This window comes from Lontra canadensis, unplaced genomic scaffold (genome assembly GCF_010015895.1).
Source record: "Lontra canadensis isolate GAN:19392208 unplaced genomic scaffold, GSC_riverotter_1.0 scaffold28, whole genome shotgun sequence".
NCBI classification, from domain to species: Eukaryota; Metazoa; Chordata; class Mammalia; order Carnivora; family Mustelidae; genus Lontra; species Lontra canadensis.
Genome location: NW_022631022.1, coordinates 19,094,048 through 19,114,113, shown reverse-complemented (window position 1 = coordinate 19,114,113; position 20,066 = coordinate 19,094,048). Strand labels below are relative to the sequence as shown.

At 50.6% G+C, this 20,066-nt stretch overlaps 2 protein-coding genes across 2 annotated transcripts in view; one reads left to right on the top strand and one right to left on the bottom strand.

Annotated features, from left to right (window-relative positions):
* Nucleotides 1-15,299, bottom strand: part of SCAMP5 (secretory carrier membrane protein 5) — a 34,122-nt gene extending 18,823 nt beyond the window's left edge. The window contains exon 1 of the mRNA XM_032865079.1: nt 15,264-15,299. Within this exon, the coding sequence (XP_032720970.1) occupies nt 15,264-15,284 (21 nt within the window). The 5' untranslated portion in view covers nt 15,285-15,299. The remainder of the gene's footprint in view (nt 1-15,263) is intronic.
* A 633-nt stretch (nt 15,300-15,932) lies between these two features.
* On the top strand, nt 15,933-16,831 carry RPP25 (ribonuclease P and MRP subunit p25). Its single transcript, XM_032865078.1, has one exon. It carries the CDS (start codon nt 16,183-16,185, stop codon nt 16,822-16,824), a length of 642 nt encoding a protein of 213 aa, XP_032720969.1. The 5' UTR covers nt 15,933-16,182; the 3' UTR covers nt 16,825-16,831.
* Nucleotides 16,832-20,066: the final 3,235 nt, after the last annotated feature.

Here is a 20,066-nt window from a genome sequence, read left to right as displayed (position 1 = left end):
CTTTTATTGTGAACAGTGTTTATGTTGCAAACCTCCTATGGGATCTCGACAACCAAGGCCACCCTCTGTCCTCCCAGCCAATGGCTCCTGCCCTTCACAGTGCCCTCCACTCACACCATCCTGCGCCTGGAAGGGGGCCTCCGTGGGTGGGAGACACTGAGGGGATTCTTTGCCCAGAATAAGGGCCCATTGTCTGGCTCTAGCCTGCTGGGAGTGGGACCACACTCCCACAGCTGGGATGGAAAGAGGGTGGGAGGGAAGAAAGGCAGACAAGAAATAGCGAGGGAGAGGGAAGAGAAGGGAGGGAGTTTAAGGGGCTATGGAGGGTTGAGTAGGAAGTACAGTCTGGCTACCAGGCCAGTCATGTGCTACAGGGCAGGACACTGGGTTCTGCTGTTAGTCCTGTCCCTGGTTCATTCACATAGTCACTGTTCTATGTCCCTGCTATAATGCAAGCTTTAGCTGATTTACAGAGCTATGGGGAGGACTCAATAAGATGAGGAATGGGAACTTGAGGACATCGTCAAATATGGCTCCTGGGGTGCCTGGGTAGCTCAGTGGTTAAGCCTCTGCCTTCGGCTCAGGTCATGATCTCAGGGTCCTGCAATTGAGCCCCGCATCAGCTCTCTGCTCAGCAGAGAGCCTGCTTCCCCCTCTCTCTCTGCCTGCCTCTCTGCCTACTTGTGATCTCTCTGTGTCAAATAAATGAATAAAATCTTAAAAAAAAAAGACTCCTAACAGGAGAGATGTAGGGAGTCCATGTGAGCCTAGGGAAAGATATAGGGGTTTACATAAGCCTTTAGGAGAGGGGCCTGAGGTATACATTGAAGTTTATAGGTTATCTGTCTGGGCTCCACACAGTATTCACAGGAGATATCTTGTGGTTCATGTGGGTCCTACCGGAGAAATGTCAGAGGATTTTTTCCCAGTCAGGAGAATCAGAAGGACCTCTTACTTGTCCAACAAATAAGACAGGAAAATATCCAGGTCCAGAGTCATAAGCCCATCTTTGTCCCAGTGGATTACATCTTCAGAGCATGGGTAAATACAAAGGAACAATGTTGTCAGTGATGACAATCATTTAAACAAACTTTTAGTCAACAAACATGCTGATCACCTACAATGAGAAGGAGCACAATGCAGTGGTTAAGAATACGGACCTAGAAAGCAGACTGCCTGCCTTTCCCCAGCTTGGTGGTTTGATCAAGGTACTCATTCTTACTGAACCTTAGTTTTCCACATATATAAAACAAGGGTGGTGAGAACAGGACCTGTATCTAGGTTTTCTGTGACAATGAAATGCATTAACACATGTAGACACATGTAACACAAGGACTGTTACACAGTTAATAACTGTTTGTTTATACTGTGTGCTGGGAACATGTGGGGAACATGTCTTTCTCATGGTTGAGGGCAGGAATGAAAAAGCCTGAGCCAAATCATGCAAATCATTTAAAGCTTCTTCTCATATGTGGCAAATGTCACATGCCACTCACCAAAGCATGTCATATGGCTAATGCATGAGAGACAGAAGACATGCTCTCTCTAGACAATGCAAGGCATAACAAACAGTGGGGACGTCAATTGCAGGGAGGGAGTAAGTAACTGGGAGCAAGAATCCAGTCACTCATAGGGCCAGCTCCAAGCCACTTGTCTTCTCTTGCCTTGCTATGGTTGAATGAGGCATGTCCACCAAAGGGTGTCTGGGATAGTATCTATGTTATAGGCCAGTAAGCAACTGAAAATAAAAGAGGATTTGTCTAAACCTGAAAATTTGTCTAAAACTGAAAATAAAAGAGGATTTGCTAAACCCTTAATATGTCTGAGTGAGATGTTAAGCCTTATGACTATTCCGTGAAGTTGTGCTATTATCCCCAATTTGTGTCTGAGCAAAGTAAGGCTTAAAGAGGTGAAGTGATCTGCCCAAAGAAATAAAATTGATTTCTAAGAAATGGAAGAACTAGTAATTTTTAGTATTTTTAGGGGTTTCTGGGAAACCCCAGAAACAGACAGTGGGATAAGGATGTGAGTACAAATAACCTTTTTGAGAGATGATACCCAGGAAACACTGGTAGAGTTGTGGAGGAAGCAGAAACAAAGAAATGAATGGAAACCAATTCAGGGTGCAATAATGAGCAGGTTACCACCGTGGGCAATGTTCGCGTTGGGGGTGGTTGGCGGGCATCTTTATGGGGGACCTCTGGGACACAGTGCAGAATGCAACACAGCTGTCCCACCAAACAAGTGAGGAAACTAAGGGTTGAGAGCTGCTCCTGGCATTTTCAGACTTTCCAGTGTGCCTTCTGAGCAGAAAGTCCTTGGGCAGAAAATCCCAGGGGTTTGCAGTAAGAAGTCATCAGAAATGGTTAAGGAAGAAGGGAGAGAACACAATGTAGTAGCATCTACTACAACCAAGATCTAAACCCAAGTCCATCAGGCTCTCAAGTCACATCACGCTGCCTCCAAGGTAAACCAGTAGTCCTGTGGAAGATTGCAATATGGAATCTCCTTTCTTAAGAAAGACCCTCCTGCCCCCCCATCCCACTCCATGCTCCTGGTCTTGTGAGATGTCAGGTCCCTACACTAGCATATATGTCTGATCCCATGGCACTGTGTATACAATGACCCACCTTCTTACCTGCAGAACCATGGCAATGTCAGAGCAGCTCATTCAGTCCACTAACTAGTCGGGTGGTCAACCCTGCAACTCAGACAGTTCATCCTAGGCCTCCCCATACAGTTCCTCTCCCCTCCACACCTTCTCCCTACTACCCAGTCCCTGTGTATGTCTTCTCTCCCCAACCAGACTGGAAACTCCATCAAGGAAACCCACAGAATGGGAGAAGGTATTGACAAACCACATATCTGATAGAAGACTTGCAGGTAGAATATATGAAGAATTCACAAAACTCAATAATACAATGAGAAATAACCCACTTTTTAAATGGGCAAAGGAGGAACACCTGGGTGGCTCAGTTGGTTAAGCATCTGCCTCCGGCTCTGGTCATGATCCTGAGGTCCTGGGATCCAGTCCACATCAGGCTCCCTGCTCAGCAGGGAACCTGCTTCTCCCTCTGCCTGCTCTGCCTGCAGCTTTCCCTGCTTCTGCTCTCTCTCTCTGACAAATAAATAAATAAAATCTTTTTTAATTAATTAATTAATTAATGAAAATGGGCAAAGTATCTGAATAGAAATTTCTCCAAAGAAGGGGTGTCTGGTTGGCTCAGTCGGTAAAGCATACGACTCTTGATCTTGGGGTGGTGAGTTAAAGCCCCACATTGGGCCTAGAGTTTACCTGGAAAGAAGGAAGGAAGGAAGGAAAATTTCTCCTAAAAAGATATACAGATGGCTGATAAGCACATGAAAACATGCTCACCATCATTAGTCATCAGAGAAATGCAAATCAAATCCACAATTAAACACCATTACACAAGCACTAGAATGGTTATAGTCAAGAAGACAGATACTCAGTATTGACAGGAGAAACTGGAACCCTCATATTCTGCTGATAGGATTGTAAAATAGTGTAGCCACTTTGGAAAACAGCCTGGCAGTTCTTCAAAAAGTTAAACATAGAGTTACTGTTTGTCCTAGCAAGGTCTAAACCCAAGAGAAATAAAAACATAGGTTCACCAAAGAGCAAATTTATTTATTTGTAATAGTTAAAAACTGGAAATAGCCATCAATAATAGAAAGGATAAACACATTATTATATATTCATACAATGTAATATGACTCAAGGAGTAAAATGAATGAGCAGTGACTACATCCAACAAGATGGGTGAATCTAAAATATATTAAGCAAAATAGGCCAGACAAAACAAAACAAAAAACACTCCATACTATATGATTTCACTTATATGAAGTTTAACAACAGGAAAATTTACGTGATACAAACGAGGATAGGGGTTGCTGACTTGGGGGGGTGGCAGGAGGGTGGGTAGACTCAGTTCAAAGAGACAGAATAAAACATTTCTGGGGTGACAGAAATACTCTAGATCTTGTTTTGGGTGGTAGTTACAAGTTATATAAAATTAACGAAACGTATTAAACTGAAAACTTCAGATCTGTGTCCTCTATTGTTTATAAGTTATAACTCAGGATTGTTAGCTGAAAAAGATGGGGATCACTGGAACAGCCTGAGTCTGGGAAACAAATATGATTCCCAACCTCCACTTCTTGCCTGTGTAGCAAGCCCTAGGCCACAGCCACTCCACATTGCTTCCTTTCTATCAGCAGCGCCTCCAATAAACCACTTGGGGGCAGCCACGCCTGCAGTGACTAATACCAGCAAGTGCTAGTATTCCACCAGCTAGGTTGTTCGAGGGCTGCTGAAGAGCTGGGCACTGCCCGGTAGCCTATTGGCCTATGCAGCTCAAGTCCTCATCACCACCACCTCTTATAGCCTAGCCAGCAGCTGCAAACATGCAACACCCACCGCTTACTTGTCGAGTTAGAACAGACATGTCCATCAAAATCTACTCCCACTAACTGCAGTCACAGTACACCCTGGGCCCCTCAACTTCCCATCCTCTGTTCCTATTGTTCCTATCAACAGCTGGGTATTGCTCATGGTATTCCTTTGGCTAGCTGATTCCCACTCATACTTCAAGTGCCCACATGAGTCTCAGATCCTCTGGACAGGTCCATGGACCAGATGCCTCTGCCCCTTCCTTTCCTGCCACCCTGTGCTGTGTTGTTAACTAGGTATTGGACTCCCCATCAGACTGAGTTCAGGGCCAAGGGTGACGGAGCAGGCCCACATCTATGTTGCACACCATCGCCCCACTGCCAGTCACAGGGACAAGGAAACTTGGTTGAATAGTGTGTTTGGTGAATGTTAAACAACCAGCTCTTCACAGGAAAAATGTGTATATATATACTTATTGCAAGAGTTACTGATAGAAAGGATGTATAACACACAATGTATACATAATAAAATACACAATACAGTTTATTAGCAATTCCTTATAGCCAACTGATTCTCATTTCATCAATTTTTCCTTTACACTTGCCTCCATAGCCTATAGTTACAACTGATGAATGAGCATAGATAATTAAAAAATAAATAACAATAAATCAATTCTGTATCTGTAGTGTTTGCTAATTTCTGTGATGAAAGTACTTCCACTGTGGCTGATTTCAAGCTACCAGTATGATGTTCCTGAATGCTGTGTCAGGCAAAGATGTCCCACAGCACACCGTTACACAGTATTACCACCTCACAGACACAAAAAGCCTAAATTAATTCAAGAGCATGAATAGTTAAATGTCCTAAAGTTACTAGAATGTGGTAACTTTTGAACGAGTTGAATATTTATTACTTTTCTTTTAATGCAGCTACTTAATTGTAAGCTGATATAATTAAACTTTTTTAAAAAGATTTTATTTATTTATTTGACAGAGAGAGATCACAAGTAGGCAGAGCAGCAGGCAGAGAGAGAGGCAGAAGCAGGCTCCCTGCTGAGCAGAGAGCCTGATGTAGGGCTCCATCCCAGGACCCTGAGATCATGACCTGAGCCGAAGGCAGAGGCTTAACCCACTGAGCCACCCAGGCACACCTAATTAAACATTTTTTTAAAGATTTTATTTATTTATTTGAGAGAGAGACAGTGAGAGAGAGCATAAGAGGGGAGAAGGCCAGAGGGAGAAGCAGACCCCCCATGGAGCAGGGAGCTGGATGCAGGACTCAATCCCAGGATTCCGGGATCATGACCTGAGCTGAAGGCAGTCACTTAACCAACTGAGCCACCCAGGCGCCATGATATAATTCAACTTTTAATAGTGGTTGTAGTTTAACAACCAGACTACAAAATGAAAAACTTAACATTTGGCTCTCATGGGCTAGTAGTATGAGCTGCTTCTAGGTGCCCTATTCTTTTGTTTTTATATGCAACCTACTGTGAAAATAAAATATGGTTAAGCATAACCATAAAAAAATAAATTTCTGGACCAATTAAAACAATAAGTAGTTAATGTCATACATGACTGTCCCAGGGCACCTGGATGGCTCTGTTGGTTAAGCGTCCACTCTTGATTTTGGCTCAGATCATGATCTCAAGGCCGTGAGATCCAGTGCTGCGCTGGGCTCCGTGCTCAGTGTAGAGTCTGTTGAGATCCTCTCTCTCCCTCGCCCTCTGCCTCTCCCCCCATTTGCACTCTCTCTCCCTCTCAATACATAAATAAAATCTTTAACAACAACAAAAAATATCATACATGGTGCCTGGGTGGCTCAGTGGGTTAAGCCTCTGCCTTTGGCTCGGGTCATGATCTCAGGGCCTGGGATCAAGCCCTGCATCAGGCTCTCTGCTCAACGGGGAGCCTGCTTCCCTTTCTCTCTCTGCCTCTCTCTCTGCCTGCTGCTCTGCCTACTTGTGATCTCTCTCTGTCAAATAAATAAATAAAATCTTTAAAAAATAAAATAATAAAATAATAAATATCATACATGACTGTCTCTAGAACATTTTTGGTTATCACCAAACTCAGAGACTTACCACCCTGGCCTTGTCTTCCAGCAGCACATGGGCCACTGTGATGCTGGGCTGCTCTGCATACTTCAACTCTTCCCTGGGTCCTCACCTCTTCCCAACCCTCATCTCTCTCTGGAACTGCTGATGATCAGCTCCAAAACCCCCAATTCCGTAGCAGGAAGGTTGGTTTAGCCTCCATCTTTTTTTTTTTTTTTTTTTTTTAAGATTCTATTTATTTGACAGAGAGACAGGGAGGGAACACACGCAGGGGGAGCAGGAGAGGGAGAACCAGGCTCCCTGCCGAGCAGAAGCCTGATGTGGGGCTCATCCCAGGACCCTAGGATCATGATCTGAGCCGAAGGCAGATGCTTAACCAACTGAGCTACCCAGACACCCCAGCCATGACATTTTAAGGTGATTTGTTACCCAGCAGTAGGGACCTGAAGCAGGTTGACAACATTTTAAAACATGAAACTGTCAAGTATAACCATGAAGTGTTTTAGCTTGTTTTCTTGAAAACACCTGGAATTCAGGGCAGATTCTGGAAGGTGTGCACCCTCAACCCACAGGGAAGATATGTGGACACAAAAGACAACTACTGGGGCACCATGGTGGCTCGGTTGGTTGGGTGTCTGCCTCCAGCTCAGATCATGATCCCAGGATCCTGCGATCTTGGCCCCCATCTGGCTCCCTGCTCATCGGAGAGTTGGCTTCTCCCTCTGCCCGCTGCTTCCCCTGCTTGTGCTCTCTCTCTCTCTCTTTCGCTCTGTCAAATAAATAAAATCTAAAAAATTTTAAGAAGAAGGAGAAGGAGAAGAAGAAGGAGGAGAAGGAGGAGGAGGAGGAAGAGGAGGAGGTGGAGGAGGAGGTGGAGGAGGAGAAGAAGAAGAAGAAAAGACAACAACTTCAGAGATCTGCTGGTCTCTATGACTTCTCCTGGAGGCGGGAATGATGAGGCTTGGTGACATCCACTCTTAACTCTATTATCTCTTCCAAGGCAGGTTCCCCAGGAAGATCATTAATCAGCAAACACATATAATTTCTAGGCAGAGAGAGTTCTCCCAGAAATTCTGCAAACAACATACGTTCTTTCCCTTGCTGAAATACATACAATTTATCTTCCGGGACAGTATGTACAGGGCACCTTGTGACTTATTTTGGAACAATAGATGGCAAGCAGATTTGATTAACTTCATCTTTTGCTGGAGAGAAGGAAGGACATAATTAATTAGCTGGTAGTAACAGGGAATCCTCACGGCCTTAAAGAGGATTTGACCAAGTAACAACCTTGAACTGGAAGGAGCCCCAATTCATCCAGCTTGATTTGGGGGCTCTGCTCTGGACTGGCAGGAAGAGGGATAGGGTGGCAGGGGTGTCATGTGAAAAGTCATGTTTCTATTCTCACCACCATAGAGAGGCATGGAAGGGGCAACTGCCAGGAAGAGAGGTGACCCAGGGAACACAGAACTGTTTCCTGGCTTATTTCCAGTGCTCCAGACCCTACGTGCCTCTACAGCAACAAAATGACACACTTCTCCATAATCCTGATCTGACAGGATGTGATGGGAGATGCTATATACGCAGCATTCGGGATAGCTGACACAGCCATTCCCCACTGAAATGAAGCCAAAAATGTTAAATCACACACAAGCAAAATAAAACCACTGGGCCTGCATTCCTGCCTGTCCAAAAACAGCTGGGGCCCAACAGCTCTGGCTGCCTCGTGGAGGTTAATATTCTGTTTCGCCTTTTTTTTTTCACCCCACCCTCTGTTTGCCCACAAGCTTGACTGTTCAGTAGCTAAGTGGGCAAGAACAAGCTTATCTCTGAAATGTGGGAGTGGTGATCCCATGGCGGTACTGAGGGGATAACCTGAGAGAGTTCCAGGAGGTAAGCACTTACATCGTCATTTCCATTTAACAGGAGAGGAAACTGAGGCACAGAGAAGTTCCAAGGCTTGACCAAGGGCACGGTTAGCAAGAGGCAGAGCTAGGATGAAAACTCAGACCATGGGCTTCAGAGTCCATATTCTTTTTTTCTTTTTTAAGGTTTTATTTATTTATTTGACGGAGAGACACAGCAAGAGAGGGAACACAAGCAGGGAGAGTGAGAGAGGGAGAAGCAGGCTTCCCGCTGAGCATGAAGCCCAATCCAGGGCTTGAACCCAGGACCCCGGGATCATGCCCTGAGCTGAAGGCAGATGCTTAACGACTGAGCCACCCAGGCACCCCCAGAGTCCATATTCTTAATCACTACACTAGCTGCTTCTGGGTGTTGGGTGGGCAAGCATTTTCTAACTTGTCAAAAAACTCAGTGCACCTCTAAAGGATACTTTTAATTCTGGGAAGGCATAAACTAAGCACCCTAGCTCTGCCCCAAGTCAGAGCTGGAGAAGGAAGAGCAGCCCTGGTGCCCCTCATCCCAGGCAAGCCCTGGCAGAGCAGACGTCTACCCTGGAGTCCCAGGACCTTTGTTCCGGATGACTACAGAGACCCATAGCTGATGGCTTTCACCCTGCTGCCTCTCCCTCCTCTAGGGGGTTTAGTTCCAGGATTAAGAACACATTTGGGGGGCACCTGTGTGGCTCATTCGGTTGAGCATCCAACTCTTGACTCAGCTCAGGTCATGATCTCAAGGTTGTGAGATGGAGCCCTACATCGGGCTCGCGCTGACCATGGAACCTGCTTAAGATTCTTTCTCTCCCTCTGCATCTTCCATGCTTCCACGCTCTCTCTCTTAGAGAAAAAAAAAAAAATTAATAGATGCTGGAGCCAGGCTATCTGACTTTGGATCTGGCTCTACCTTACTTACGAAATGGGTAGCAGCTCCTAAATAGTCCTTGTATGAGATGAGCTAGTACGTGATGAGTGTAATGCCTGGTACACAGTAAATGTTCAGTAAATCTCAGCTGTAATTGGTAAATATTCCCTCACCTTATCAGCTCTATACTTTCCTCGCCCCCCCCTCCCCTACCAAGGTTCTCAAACATCCTGTTTCTTTGGTTTTAGGTCAATGTCCACCATTAGATTTAGAAGTATAACCTTATCTTCTCAGGGAAAAGCTGATTCAAAGGTGGAAGCAATCATGGGGAATTTCAGGCATCACAACAGGCTCTTGGGAAGTGTTTTGGGGCCCAGCACGCTCCTGGGAACTCTAACTGTGCCCAGGTGAGTAGCTTTTTACTACACTTGTCTTTCCTTTACTTCCTCTTGGGACTCAGGTGACTTGGCCTGACGCTAGGAAAGCAATCGAATCTCAGGCAAGGTTGCTGGGCTCACTGGGTCTATACCGCAAACTCCTATTTTCCATCTCTGAGGCCAGAGCCAGCAAAGGAGAACGAAGCAGCCTGAAGGCAGAGGCTTGGCAGGTGTTAGGACTCCTGGGTCCTGTCCTGGCTGGCCCATGGGCGAAAGCAATAACTGGAGGTGAGACATGGTGAGGAGACTGGGCTGGGGTAGGGACAGAGCTGAGGAGCTAGAATCAGAGCATTTCCCTAGGGTCTGGGGACTCAGTCTGTGAGAAGTTATCAGGCCTGGACAGGGACTTCTCCATGGCTGAGCTCTTGGTCTCTCCCAGGCCAAGTTCCCCCTCCAGGCTTCATTGCCTAGCAGTGTTAAATTTACAAGGAGCTCTGATAGCTATAGTCCCACTCAGCCTTCAAGAAAGCCCTGTAGGGGCACCTGGGTGGCTCGGAGAGTTAAGCCTCTGCCTTCGACTCAGATCGTGATCTCAGGGTCCTGGGATCGAGCCCCGAATCGGGCTCTCTGCTCAGCGGGGAGCCTTCCCCCTCTCTCTCTGCCTGCCTCTCTGCCTACTTGTGATCTCTCTCTCTCTCTCTCTGTCAGACAAATAAATAAATAAAATATTTTGGAAAAAAAAAAAAAAGAGAGAGAGAGAGCCCTGTAAAGTGGTGAGTGAGCTTATGGTGAGTGAGCTTATGCCCAATGACCAAGGACTTGAAAACAATCTTAGAAAAGTTGTCACACTTGGGGCTCCTGGGTGGCTCAGATGGTTAAGCATCTGCCTTCGGCTCAGGTCATGATCCTGGGGTCCTGGGATAGAGCCACGCATCGGGCTCCCTGCTCAGTGGGAAGCCTGCTTCTCCCTCTCCTTCTCCTGATGCTTGTGTTCCCTCTCTCACTGTGTCTCTCTCTGTCATATAAATAAATAAAATCTTTTAAAAAAGAAAAACAGTAAACACCAATGCTTTAAAAAAGAAAAGAAAAGTTGTCACTCATGCAACTATTTAGCAAACACTTATTGGTACTCCTGGGTAGCTCAGTGGGTTAAGCATCTGACTCCGGGTTTCAGCTCAGGTCATGATCTTAGGGTCTTGAAATAGAGCCCTGCTTTGGGCCCTGTGCTCAGAGCAGAGTTGCCTTGGGATTCTCCCTCTCTTCCCCTCCCCTCTCCCCCAACCTCACACCCTAGCATGCACTCTCTCTCAAATAAATAAATAATCTTTAAAAAAAAATTATTAAGAGCTTTCCATACAGCAGGAAATACATTTGGCTTTCCTGATTCAAAGTCTTTCCACATATTTGCTTCAATATGTTGATTCCCGATTGTCTCTCCTCCTAAGTTTGCCTCCCAAATACTCCCCTTCTGCTGTGGCTTTGAAATATCTACAGATTTTTTGACACTGCTCCCTTCAAGAAGTAGAACCTAACTCCTCTTCAGAAGAACCTGGGCTACAAAATGTACTGTGGCTTCCTGCTCGTTTTTTTGTTTTTGTTTTCGTTTTTTTGGTCTCTCTCTTTCTCATCACTTGCTCTGGGGAAATCCACGGTTATGAACACATCTATGGGAAGATCCAGTGTGATAAGGAACTGAGGCCTCAAACCAACATGTGAGACCAGCATGCGAGTAAGCAGGGGACCAGATCTGCCAGATCCAGCCAACATCTTGCCTGCACCCTCAGGAAAGACCCTGACCTAGAACCACCTTTCGAAGCTGCTCTTGGGTCTGTAGCCCTCAGAAACCTGCTGAGTTTTTGTTTTTGTTTTCGTTTTTGTTTTTTGTTTCAATCTGCTGAGTTTTGGGGATAATTTTTTCTTTTTTTTTTTTAAGATTTTATTTATTTATTTGACAGACAGAGACCACAAGTAGGCAGAGAGGCAAGCAGAGAGAGAGGAGGAAGCAGGCTCCCCCCTGAGCAGAGAGCCTGATGTGGGGCTCCATCCCAGGACCCTGGGATCATGACCTGAGCTGAAGGCAGAGGCCCAACCCACTGAGCCACCCAGGTGCCCCTAGGGATAATTTTTTATGCAGCAATAGATGAGCAATATATCTTCCCCATTGTAGAAACATCCGCTCTCCCCAAAGTCAACTCAGAGCTTTATTTTTTTTTTAAAGATTTTATTTATTTATTTGACAGACAGAGATCACAAGTAGGCAGAGAGGCAGGCAGGGGCAGAGGGGAAGCAGGCTCCCCGCTGAGCAAAGAGCCCCATGTGGGGCTCGATCCCAGGACCCTGAGATCATGACCTGAGCCGAAGGCAGAGGCTCAACCCAATGAGCCACCCAGGCGCCCCAACTTATACCTTTAATAGGCAGCTCAGATCATTTGAGTTTCCTTTTCTCTTATACTCACTCATGTGAGGTAGTAAAGTGAGTCAGAGCACCTGCATTCAAACACGTGTGGTCACTGCTTTCTAGCTGTGATGACTGGGCAAGTTACTTAACCTCTCTGTGCCTCAGTTTCCAAATGATGAAAAGGAAGATTATGAAAATTACATTGGGGAATATATCTGTTAAGAGTACCTGACCCAGGGACGCCTGGGTGGCTCAGTGGGTTAAAGCCTCTGCCTTCAGCTCAGGTCATCATCCCAGGATCCTGGGATCGAGCCCCACATGAGGCTCTCTGCTCAGTGGGGAGCCTGCTTTCCCCTCTCTCTCTCTGCCTGCCACTCTGCCTACTTGTGATCTGTCAAATAATAATAATAATAATAATAATAAATCTTTAAAATTAAATCTTTAAAAATTAAAAAAAAAAGACTTAAAAAAAAAAAAGTACCTGACCCAATGCTGGGCACTTTGTAGTGAGCTCCCTTGGGCCCCCTTCTAAATTTCTAATTCCTGACTCCTTTGCATGCTCCCAAGTCCTTGCCCAGAGGGGCTAGGACTAGGAGCAGCTTCTTCAGGATCGTGTCCTCATGCTTGCTCTTCCTGCCATTGGAAACAGAGGAGGAGGAGACCTGCTCTGTGCCTGGGGATTTCTCCCAGTTTTGGGCTGAGAAGAGACTTGTCCACAGAGGCAGGGTGCACTGCTGAGGAAAAGGTCCTCTTGCAGAGCAGGGAGCTGTCGCTGCAGGGGGTAAGCCCGGGCTCCAGTCTAGCCACCCTACCACCTCCTCTGAGGGTGAAAGGATTTCAAGCTGCCACTAAGTAGTCCCTAACATATCAGGAAAACTGCTCTTGCCAAGGCTTTGCCCATTTTCCTTTCCTTTCACCAGCTTTCTTTCCCCCTCACCTCCCTTTAAAATTTTTTTAAATGTATTTAAATCTCCAATCATATGTGAAAAATACTAGCCAACATTTCCCGAGAATCTACCAGCCAAGTTTCTAAGACTGCGATGTGTCTCACAGCCCGTTTAGGAGACCGGTTCCTATGTCCGCCCCGTTTCACAGCTGAGAAAAGCAAGGCACAGAAATTAAGTAAATTGCCCAAGGCCACATAGAGGCAAAAAGGAGGTAATGAAGCTCGGGCTCCAAGGTCAGTACCTCCTGTACACAGGCTGTTCCAGGGCTCTGTGCTAAATTCTGTATTCAGTAGCTCTTTTCTTCAAGGGCTCACAAAAACTGTATGCTGCCTACGAGGTAACAGATGCAGTGTGCTCTTTTCTTAAAGATATTTTAAAAATACATTTACATCTACAAACGCACACATATGGAAATAGATTCCCCCCCCCCCCCCACCCGCGCCCCTTTAAAAAAAAAAAAATACTCCCGGCCCTACCCAGCTCTTTAACAGCCTTGACTGTCTTTCCATGTTTCCAACCGTCGCGGGGTCTGCGCCACCCATACGCAAATTTACTTGCCCACCTTCCGAGTTGAGCCCTCTACTCCCCTCCCAACCGTGTTCGCCCCTTCTCCGGGGTTCCTGGCCGCCTCCCCCCGTATTCTCCCTTTGTCCGGCTCCCAGTCCCTGTTTGCTCTCTAACCTCGCCCCTCCCCTCCCCTCCCCAACCCTCCCCCGCGCGTATCCTCTCCACTTCTCTGTCCCCAATCCTAGCCGCCTGCGCATTTCTCCCCTCTTCCTGCCTCGCCCCGGTACATCACCGCCCACCCATTTTTTCATCCCCACTGGCCCCTCTTCCGCCCCCGCTTCCTCCCGGCCAATCTCCTCACCCTTACTCACAGTTCCCCCACTCCTTGAACCTTCCCACCCCCCCACCCCCCACCGCCCAGCTGGAGCGCACAGCCGGCAGGCTAGGACGCGCGCTGACAGGGTAATGAATGGCTTCAGCGGTAATTAGCGACCCCGCGGCTAATCACGATGTACATTTACATTTTAAGTGCTGCAGAGGGAGCGGGGAAGGGGAAGGGACCCGGAGGGAATGCGGGCCTTTTCCGCGCTCTCGCTTCCCGGGGGAGCGAAGTGAATCCGTGTGTTCTACAGCTGGAGGTGGGAGAAGGGGGAGGGGGAACTTTCGAGGGCCAACCTGGGCGGCCGCAGAACAGCCGCGTGCTAACCCGACGCAAACCCGGAGCTCCCAGGCCCGGTCCACCAAACTGCAGATCCGGCCTATATCCCCTCCAAGTAAGGTTCGGCCTGGGCTTGCATACTCCTGCGGATGGAGAGCTCGCTTCTTCCCTAACCAACCCCTTCTACCGTAGATCCCACCGGTTCCAGGACTTTTCCCCAGGCCTAGCAGAAACTGCTGCTGCCCTTTAAGTCCCACAGCTACCTCGGTCTTACGGAATGTGAGGTTCCCTGCACCCGCCGCCAAGCGCTGCAGTCAGTCTTTGTGTTCTCAAGGCTGCTGTGCCACCGCGACTGTGGCGGATCCTAGTGGGGCCCGCGGGAACTGGGCTGAGCCGAAGTCCAGGCTCCAAGCGGGACCCCGAGGGCCCCTGAGCCTAGCGTGCGTCCAGGATATCCCGGACGGAGTCGGTCACTCGGACGTTGGGGCGCAAAGTCCACCAGCTCCAGCCATTCCCCCAAAGGGCGGTAATGGGGTCAGCCTGGTTCTGAACAGCAGAGGCCGAGAGCTAGGACAAACAAGAGGCCGAGGAGGCGACAACAGCTGTGAGAAGGCAGAAGGCCACCCGGCAGCCCCGTTACGGGGCTGGGACTCAGCTCCCCCCAGGCACTGTCAGGCCGCTCGCACTTTTGAGGTTTCCCGCCCGCTGCAGCTCTCCCGGCGCCTCTCCGCCACCGCGGTGCTAGGCTACCCCACCTGGATCAGGTCTGCACCACTCCCTCGCTTGCGCCAGGGGCATGGAAGGGTGAGGGGCGAAGTCCTAGAGCAATTCTGGGGGCGGGGGTCCAGCTCCTTCTAACTTCCCTCCGATCATCATCCCTTCAGCCCCCAGCCTCACCCTCACTGTCCATCTCTCCTGGCAGGATGTCGGGGTTACTCTCCCAGCCCTGTGGTGTTCCCGGTAGCTTCCTAATGCCCCTGAGGCTTCAACTTCTCTACCTTCCTCCCTTCTCCCCCCAACACCTGCCTTCATCCAACCTCCTTTTTGAAAAAGGACCCCACTGAGTCTCAGGGGGCCAAGGCTGGCTGACGAGTTCCACCTGGGAAGAAGGAGATCCACATTACCAGGGAACTGTGCCTAGCTTACCCTAAAGCATGCAGCTCTCATAGCGGACGCTCCATGGGTGCGGGGAGCTTAACTCCCCTTGAGAAGGGCTCTCCTTGTTCTCTTCCCTTTCGCCTCAGGGACAGCCTGGCCCAGCGCCTCACCCCTCAGCCCAGGCGTACGGGGGTCCCGGAGCCTCCGGTCAGGCGCAGCGAGCTGAGACCTCAGTCTCCCGCCGCCCTGCGAAGACCACGCCGCGACGTAGTCGTCCGAGGGCAGTGCCGGGCGCAGCGGCAGCCAGCGCCTCCGCACTCTGCTGACCGTGCACAGGCTGTCCTTGAGGCGACAAGAGCGGCTCCGGCGCGGGAGGGACGGAGTGGGAGTGTTCCCTGAGGAGTGGGGGAAAGAGGCGCCAGCAGGCCTCTCGGAAAACCCTCCTTGAGAGGCGACAGAGGCGGCCAACGGGCAAGGCTCGGGGACCCGGCTTGATGCAGCTTTTGCACCGCAAACACAGTTTTTATTTAGGTCGCCCGTTTATGATGGTTGGCTCAGGGAGGGCAGATGGCGACTGTAGGGGAACTTCGCCCGGCAGGTCACCCCCTGGCTGCCATTACACCTCTCGGAGCGCGAGGCTCCCTGGCCCCGGTGGCTAGACTCGGGCGGGACTGGATCCCGGAGCCCGCAGAGGCTAGGACGGGGGCGGGCCAGGCCGAGTTAGGGGCGGAGCCTGACGGTAGGGGCGGGGGCTCCCAGGCTCCCAGGCGGGGCCTCCGCTAAAGGGCGCGGAGCACCCCGCGCCGAGAGCGCGGCGTAGAGCAGCGCCGGCTGGAGTGAAGTCGGAGACGAAGATCGCGCCGTCCCAGCCCGCCCGCCAGCGTCCACGCCGCTCCCGCACCCTTACCCCTGCCGGCCCTTGCCGGCGCGACCGGCGGCCATGCAGCCCCAGGGCTGAGGCGGCCCCATGGCGAAGCCAGCGTCCCCGCGGTCCGGGCAACGACGGCGCATGGAGAACTTCCGTAAGGTGCGCTCGGAGGAGGCGCCGGTGGGGGGTGGGGCTGAGGGGGGCGGCCCGGGCTCCAGCCCCTTCGCGGACCTGGCGCCTGGTGCTGTGCACATGCGGGTCAAAGAGGGCAGCAAGATCCGGAACCTGCTGGCTTTCGCCACTGCCAGCATGGCGCAGCCAGCCACGCGCGCCATCGTCTTCAGCGGCTGCGGTCGGGCCACCACCAAGACCGTCACGTGCGCTGAGATCCTCAAGCGCCGCCTGGCGGGCCTGCATCAGGTCACGCGGCTGCGCTACCGGAGCGTGCGCGAGGTGTGGCAGAGCCTCCCGCCGGGGCCCACTCCCGGTCAGAAGCCTGGCGAGCCGGCTGCCAGTCTCACTGTACTTAAGAATGTGCCCAGCCTCGCCATCCTACTTTCCAAGGATGCACTGGATCCGTGCCAACCCGGCTACCAGCCCCCGAGCTCCCATCCTGGACCCTCGTCCCAGCCAGCTACACCAACGTCCAAGAGGAGCCTAGGGGAACCTGCGGCTGGAGAAGGCTCTTCGAAGCGGTTGCAGCCTGAGCCAAGCGCTGCGGAAGAGGACCAGAGGGCCTGAGAGCTCGTGGGTCGTCTGGTCCACGTAAACTCGCGGGATCTCACCCCCAGGGCCTCAACCTTGAGACGCATCTCCAGCCTTTCACGCCTCGGTGCTCTGGACATAGTTCCTCAGACGGTCAGCATGGACCCCAAGGCAACGAGAGGGACCCCAGGGAAGCTTCGTTCCACCACTTGTGTTGTCTGAAGACGCAGAACTCCACCTTCAGCTTTTCTGAGCCATGCTGGAACCTTCTTCAGGGAGGGAGTGGTGGTCCATGGGAATCCTGAGCCTTGCTCAGGACTCCCAAGGGTTAAAGGCATGCCGTAGTCATGAGCTCCCCGCCCCCAACCCCGGGTGTAACCTAAGGAGAGCTCTTGGAAGCTCTCCATTGACTGGTTGAGGGCAAGGGATGAGAAAAGGACTGCTTGAAGGCAAGGGAGTCTGAATTGATGGGGGTCTGTTCTGCCCCTCACTTGGGGAGACTGCTACCTTACCCTGCTATCAAGGAGCATCCTGAGACGAGGTGCAGGGCCACCTCTATGGGCTCTAGCTCTTTTAAAAACCCCCTTTCCCACTGGCCCAGAAGGAGAGACCCAGGACAAAACTCTTTGCCTTCTCCCCTGAGTCTCAGAGCTGAAGTCGTGCTTCTAATAAAACAAACACAAAAATGGTTCTGGCCCTAGGTTTCTTCTTTAGCACTTAACCTATATGGAAACTGCTTTGGCCTGCCCCGCTATGTCTCAGTCCCCTCCAGCCTGGAGACTTTGGGTTTTGGAATCTTCACAGTCAGACACAGAGACTGGACAGCTTCAAACTGGAACGAGAGGCACACTGCCTGCTCCCTGGCTTCTCCCTCTCCCAGCCTTCCCTGTCTGGCGCTAGTCTCAGGGGCTTGGGGCCAGAAGGGGAGCCTTTGTCCCCTGGTGCATTACCACTGAGGGAAAAGGAGGAGCACATTGCCTTTCTGGGAAGGAAGAAAGGAAGGCAAGCACCAGTGAACTCTCCTGGGGGGGGGGGTCACTGCCAAGGGAGGCACACCCCACTGGCTCCCTAAACCTGCAGCCTCCTGCCAATTGACAGCCGTATCCAGAAAGCTGGCACAAAACCTCTCATCACCATCCGTAGGATCTCCCCTTCACTGCTCTCTCTCTCAGAAAGGACAGCACACCCTTGGGAGAGGGGGAGGAGAGAGACCGAGCACAAATCCACTGCTGGAAATTACTATTCAGCAGAGAAGCTGGAACTTGGGCTGTGAATCACTGCAGGCTCCCTGATAAGCTGCTGCCTCCAGCCCTGCACAGCTGTCTGTTAAGAGATAACAGCCTCAAAAGCCTCTCCGTCCAAGTCGAAGTCAGCTGGGGCTGCGGGTGGGGGAGGAGTGTTGTGTGCTGGAAGGACTCTAGTTGGTAAGGGTGGGGGGTGGCATCTAACCCCAGGATGTCAGAAACACACCCTACCACATGCAACTCAATGGCACCTCTGGAAAGGAGATGGGGGAGGATGTAAGTCACTTTGCTGGCAGAACTCTGAAATAAATCCAGCGACAAGAGGTGAGTTTCGGCTGCTGACAGGAGGGGCTCTTTAGGGAGTTCTCCCCTCGAGCTTTGGATTAGTGAGCCCTGTCATCCAGACTCCAGCATGGTTTGCTTTCCCTAATTTCTTGTTCTTGAATCCCTGCGAAGGGCCAGGGGGTTTATGTGCGCTTGTTCGACTCTCATGGGTGGTCCAAGAAGGTTGGAAAAAATACACTATCCTGACAGCTAAGGTGCCCTGGGCTGGTCCTGGGCATGTGCATCTGAAGAAAATGATAAAACTCTTGGAAGAGGTCCTGCATGATAGATGCTTATAGAAGACTGGTCTTGGTGCTAGAAAAGGGCCACCTTTCCAAAACCAGAATCTGAAATCCTGAGTGCCCGGTCACAGGACCATGCAAGCAGAGGCTTGTCAGGGAGGGAAGGCTGCAGAGGCTTTCTTCTCTTGACGGTGGGGATCAGATTAAGTCCCTTTCCTGCCTAGAAATTCATCCTGCGGTATGGGGAGGAGAGGGCCTTGCTTCCCTACCTTCAGAGCATTAACCTGCCCTGATGGTGGGCTGAGCTCCTGCCTCCCATGCCAGAAAGCAGGTTATGAAACACTTTCCTATCTGCACCCCCCACTCCACCCTGGCGGGTTCCGTTCCCAGGCTTTTGATAGGTGCTCATGGTGCCAGCACCTATGGGCACCCTATCCCTGCCTTACAGATCCTCCGGCCCTGCTGATCCAGGAGCAGGCTCCAAAGGAAGGACCCATATCCCTACACACCTCCACTCCCAGGACTGAGGTGGGAACCTGAGAAGTGCTGGAATAAGGCAGTGAGGGTGGGGGGTGGGGTAGTTGGCTACAGAAGCACCTCAAGGGATGGCTCCCTGACTGCAGGGCAGAGCAGGAGGGAGGGGAGGCTGCTCTGTGAGACCCCATCTTTCCAATAGTGACCTCTATCCAGGAGCTTTCTGGGCCCTGCCTGGGGGCACTTGCAGGCTAGGGGTGGCAGTGAAGACTCACACCCACGAAATTGTCAGGTCACGCCATCAATTTGGGAGCATATACGTGTATATATAATCCAAGACTGGAACGCAGGTTAGATGGGCAGTGGATCTTCAGCAGGTCCTTAAGGGACTTCATTGTTGTTGTGCCAGATCCTAGTCTAGGCACACGGTGGGGCTGGGAAGCAAGGATGCTGATGGAGGTGGTTCCCCGAGTATCAGAAGGAGGTAGCCAGCAGAACAGGACTGGACAGGCAGTCCCAAGCAGAGCATAGAGAAGGGATACTGTGTCTGGTGTTGCGGCAGCCACAGTGTCTGAAGGATACCTGGCAAGAGGCAGCTGGGGTTGGAGTACCAAGTAGGAGCCAGGTCACTGAGAGCCTCCCCGAAGTAAGTGGGAGCCATGGAGTGCCCCAGATTGATTGGCATTTGAGAAGTATCCCTCTGACACTTGTGTAGGTGGGCGGTGGATTGGAAGGAGCCTGACTGGATCCCCAAGGACACAAGGAGGTAAGAGATGGTGTTACAGGATTTCTTCTCCTTTGGGGCCTGTGGTTCTTGGCCATGCCACTTCCAAGAATGAAGAGGTAGATCAGGCAGAAAGTGGGCAGTAGAGCAGGTTTATTGAAAGACAGCACATTAGGGCGCCTGGGTGGCTCAGTGGGTTGGGCCTCTGTCTTCGTTCGGTTCAGGTCATGATCCCAGGGTCCTGGGATGGAGCCCTGTGTCCTCGGTTGG